At 36.8% G+C, this 5,283-nt stretch overlaps 1 protein-coding gene across 1 annotated transcript in view; it reads left to right on the plus strand.

The window, feature by feature from the left end:
- GALNT5 (polypeptide N-acetylgalactosaminyltransferase 5) overlaps positions 1 to 5,283 on the plus strand; it is a 61,260-nt gene that overhangs the window by 17,958 nt on the left and 38,019 nt on the right. Inside the window, 2 exon segments of the mRNA XM_008578821.1 lie at positions 2,866 to 3,032; positions 4,680 to 4,799. Of these exon segments, the coding sequence (XP_008577043.1) occupies positions 2,866 to 3,032; positions 4,680 to 4,799 (287 nt within the window).

Below are 5,283 nucleotides of genomic sequence, written 5' to 3' on the forward strand. Positions count from 1 at the left end.
AGATTTTGGTATCAGGAAGTGGGGTGCTGCTGTAACAAATATCTAAAAATATGGAAGTGTTATTCAAGTAATATCTAATAAATTAAATAATGGATAGAAGCTCAAAGAATTTCAGAAGCATGATAGAAAACACCTAGATTGTCTTCAAGAGCTTATTGGTAGAAATGTGGATATTATAGATGCAGGCTTAGAAGGCAGTAGAGAAATCTGCTATCATCTTTGAGAGTATATATATTGTTGTGAACAGAATGTTGGTAAAAATATGAACATTTTAAGTGCTTCTTGTGAAGGCCAAAAAGGAAATACAGAGCACATTATTGCAAACTGGAGAAAAGGTGATCCATGTTACATAGTGGTGGCAAGCTTGGCTAAATTGTGTCCTACAGTCACCTGAAAATTAGCAAAACTTGCAAGTGATAAACTTGGATATTTAGCTAAGGAGAGTACCAAGCAAAGTGTTGAAGGTGTGCCCTGGTATCTGCTTTCTGTTCATAGTAAAATGTGAGAGGAAAGAAATATATTGAGGAAGTAACTGTTAAGCAGAATTTTGGGTAATGTCTTATAGCAGCCATCAGAAAGTAAAACAGCCTTTAAATGAAGTCAGGAATATCTCATAATATTCAGAAATGCCAATGCATTGATCCTTTGTGTAGAATAAGATTAGTTTAGGTAGCCTCCTATTTCATGGTAACATTAGGTACCTGATCACTAGATCAAGATATCAGGTCAAATTGTGTTATTTTTATGTTATATCACTTGAGAATTTAGAACATGTTCCTATCAGCACTCATTTATTTTTTTAAGATTAGCTACAAATAATAGAAGAATAAATTAACTTTATCTTAGAGCTCAAGTTCTCAAACTGGCATATTGACAACTTGTTAGTCATTTTTTTGTTTGGGTTTTTTGTTTTATTTTGTTTGTGTATTTTTTAAGACACATATTCTCAAGCCCTATGCAAACCTTCCAAATTAATTTTCTGGTCTGATTAGATATGTATGTTTTCCTAAGGCTTTATTGGTTAGTATAACCAACTATTTTAAGGAACCACTGAAATTACAGAGCTTAGCTGAATTTGTCTACCATTTCTTAAGTACCTGCTACATGTCATATATATACTTGGTGAGTTTTATATAATATTTATATTTAATCTTACAAGTGGATTTTTAATCTCTGCTTTGTAGTTGGCAAATTGAGATTCAAAGAAGTTATATGACTTCTCCAAGCCAGTAATTAGAGGAACTGATATTTGACCACATATCTGATTCCAAAATCCATGTTCTTAGTACAGAAAAACTAGCATTGGAATGAAAACTATATTTGTTCACTTTCTCATATACATGCTTTTTAGATGAATAATATGTGGTAAGCCACTTAACTCCTAAAGCTTCAGTTTGCTCTGTTTAAAGGAATGTATATATTATATGTCTCAAGCAGTTGTTGCTAAGATTAAGTTAAATTGTGTACATAATAGTATTTTGCCATCTATAAATAAAGTGCTATGCAAACTTGGTTTGTTTTACTATAGTTTTCACTCTTATCTATTTCTTATTTATGGAATAATCAAAGTGTAGCCATGTTATTTGGCAGAAGCACCAGCTCCACAAAATGCCACATCTACTGCCAGCTGCTCATATTCTTATGGACTTAAGACTTCCTGCATGTTTACTTCTGGAGCCAGATTAGAGTGGAGTTTGAGTCCCAGCTCTGTCATTTCCTAACAATATAGTCAAGGACTAGTCTCTCTATGATTTCAATTATTCATCTATAAAAAAGGAAAGAGATGCTGGTGGTTTGAGGTTTCAACTGAAATAATGCAGAGTGATTATAATATGTATTTATGACCATCATCATCAATTTTTTTTATATAACTAAAAATAGCTGTATTAGCAGGATGGTAAATACTCTTTGTGAGTGTCCACTGGGCACTGCTTTGTGAAGAATAACACAGGCAGGAGACGGAAGAATGTCAGCAGTGAGGCAGTGTGAACTGCAGAGCCTGGAAAAAACTCAAGACCAGTTGCAACCTACCTACCCTGACTCCCACAGTAGCCTTGTTCTCATTTCTATGCCCCCAAAATGATTTCTACGGCAGCTACTCCTTGAGTCTCAGCAAGAAAACCCCATTCATATAGGGAAGCTGAAGAAAGTTTAATTATTTGGCATATATTATGCTATAAACATATTCACATGCAGAGTGGGAGAAAGAATATATCCTTTGTCACTTGGCAGATGGCCAAGTTGGAAGGGCAATCATAAACTACTCGGTAACTTTAAGTTAAAATGCTCTCCTTTAGTATATAATCTAATACTGATAACAGAAGATACCATTTAAATCTAATACTGATAACAGAAGCTACCATTTAGTGAATTCCTGTGTCAAGAACTGTGCTAGACTTTTTATGTGCATTACCACTAGGCTATAAAACTCTATTAAGTATTATCACCTCATTTTTCATATAAGGAAACTGAGGCTCAGAGTGACTAAGGAAAGTATTAACAGTTAAAGATCTGAGATAGGTGGTAGAATGTAAAATATTGTCTAATCACCTGTAAAGCCCATGTCCTTCCCACAGCAGAGTGATGCCACCACGGAAAGTTCTCATGTCTTGCATTGTAAGTTCCTTTACAGCAATTACCATTACTGGTTATTGTTCTTCCGCTCTTTTATTTTGCATGTACCCCTCACCAAGAAAAGGCACATGATAAAATCATATAATAGTCATTGATATATAAATGGATGATAGAGAGATAGATAAACATCAGCATGTGTGTGTGTGTGCACATAATTCCACTATGACTTTTAAAATGAACATATGGATTTTGTTTAAATATCTCTTGTGCTCTGCTTATATTCTGGCCCAGGTGTGCAGAGCAGCTAGTTCACAATAACCTCCCAACCACCAGTGTCATCATGTGCTTTGTGGATGAGGTGTGGTCCACTCTCCTGAGGTCTGTTCATAGTGTCCTCAACCGCTCTCCTCCACATCTCATCAAGGAGATTCTGCTGGTGGATGACTTCAGCACCAAAGGTAAGAAAACCACTCAGGCTTCCTTCTGAAAAGTCAAAGTTTGGTAGAGACAATAGCAGTTTAGATGGCAAAATTACAGCTTGATTTGACTGCACAAACATTTTAGAAATGCTAAATTGTTGTTCTATGCAGAGCCTTAGAGACATACATCTAAGCATCTATGGGATATTAAAAGTCATCCAGGACTCTATTCAGCTAGCTAATCTCAGGCTTCCCCTCAGAGGAACTGTCTGTGACTCCCCTGCCATGGAGAAGAGATTTTCTAACTACAGCTCCTTGGAGATGGGCACTTGGAAGTGTCAGAGTCCAGAAGATGTTCTCTACAATTGCACAAATCCTTTTTATGGAATCTGATAAGCAAATGCCCTACAATTAATAGGATACCTTCCCTACTTGTAACTAGAATTAGAGTTATACTCTATGGAAAGCCAAGAAATGGAAATCCTATGGCTTCTTCCTCAAGACCAAGGCATACTATGTTCAGTTAAGTTTGGAGAAAACAAGTTGCCAGTGGTACCAGACACACATGGTTCCAACAGAGTTCAAAAGCAAAATCTACCATGGGCTTTAAGTTTGTTTTTGTTTATTACAGCAAAGAATCTCACTCTGGGTTGTCAAATAACTTGTGTATGTAGATGGTCTCACAGGTCCTCTGACTGCACATTTTGAATTCCTAAAATGCAACCCATTTCAGAAATTTAGAAAATAGCAAAGAAATGGCAACATTAACCAAACAGCTTAGCCTTGGTCTGTGACCACTGTGACATGAGCCAGTTTCTTTAGCCTCAGAATTCCTATCATAATCCCACCAAGCTCAAGAAGCAGTGAGATGCCAGAGGAAAGAAAACTGGTTGAAAAATTTAAGAAGTGGCCTTAAAAGCATAAACAGAAATAGTATTCAATTACTAAGCATATAAAAGTCCCTTTATGCAGGGCAGATCCAGATTTTGTGGGACCCGAAGCTTATGCAGTTTGCAGGGTCCTCTCTAAGAAAAAGAACACAAAATTAGTAGGAAAGTAAGCAGCAAAAGTATTTTTGGAAGCCATTCCTACCTGGGATAGCTGTCAATAGCTTAATTATGAACAGAAGTGACTGTAAACCACATAAGTATACCCTGTAAAAGCCCCAGAATGTTCCTTTAGCTGGATCCCTCTATAGCCATTGAAAAAGAGAGGAAAGGTGTTTAGAGGAGATGTTAAAGTAGGAAATGACCATGATCTTAACCAGCTACAGTTACACTAGCTTTCTTTTGCAAATTTTACAGTTTGCACACACTGCTTAGCCTCTCCCCTGGGTGTTGGAGGAGGTCTCTGCAAGGGGTGGGGGTTGGGGAGGCATTGTGAGGAAGTCTAAGCTTCATTTATTTTAAGGTAAATCTGCTCCTGCCTTGACAAATACTCAGAAAAGATGAGCCTTCCAATTTTGTAACAATGAAAAGAAGGATTTGGGGTTTGAGAAATCAGACACCTTAGAATATTGAATCCACATAAAATCCTTTCAATAAAAAGGCCCACTGAATAAATTTAGTGGCCATAGTAATGCCGTAGTTTTGGAATTTGACACGGCGGTTGGGGAGGGACTTCTTCTGGTACTATCCAGAGCTAGTTAATTAAAGTATTTCCCTGTTTGTCCTTACTCTGAAATAGACTATCTAAAAGATAATTTGGACAAATACATGTCTCAGTTTCCAAAAGTTCGGATTCTTCACCTCAAAGAGAGACACGGCTTAATAAGAGCCAGGCTGGCAGGAGCACAGAATGCAACAGGTAAGATGATACTCATGTTTTGTTTTGGTTGCATTTTTGTTTTAATTTAAAGTGTTTTTCAAACAAAAACAAATTTGAGAAAATAGTACAGTGAACACCCATCTATCCATCACTTAATTCCATCAATTTTTAACCTTTTGCAATATGTGCCTTGTCACACACATACACGGACACGTTTATATGCCCACATTTGTTTTCTGAATCTGAAATTTACAGACATCATGACACTGCACTCCTAAGTACTTCAGCAGGCATCTCTGTAGTTGGTTAACAACTTTCGTATCTAAATATCGCCTAATATATGCTCTTGTTGAATGTTCTCATTGCTCCCCACATGTTGTGTGTGTGTGAGTGTTTTTAAATTCGGTATCTAATTATGTTTCATGCACTACATTTGATTTGGTCTCCTTAGTCTCTCAATCTAGAATAGTCAACTCCACACACTTTGTTTACATGCTACAGTGATTTGGGCGGGGGGGGGGGG

This window comes from Galeopterus variegatus, unplaced genomic scaffold, assembly GCF_000696425.1.
Source record: "Galeopterus variegatus unplaced genomic scaffold, G_variegatus-3.0.2 Scaffold1764, whole genome shotgun sequence".
NCBI classification, from domain to species: Eukaryota; Metazoa; Chordata; class Mammalia; order Dermoptera; family Cynocephalidae; genus Galeopterus; species Galeopterus variegatus.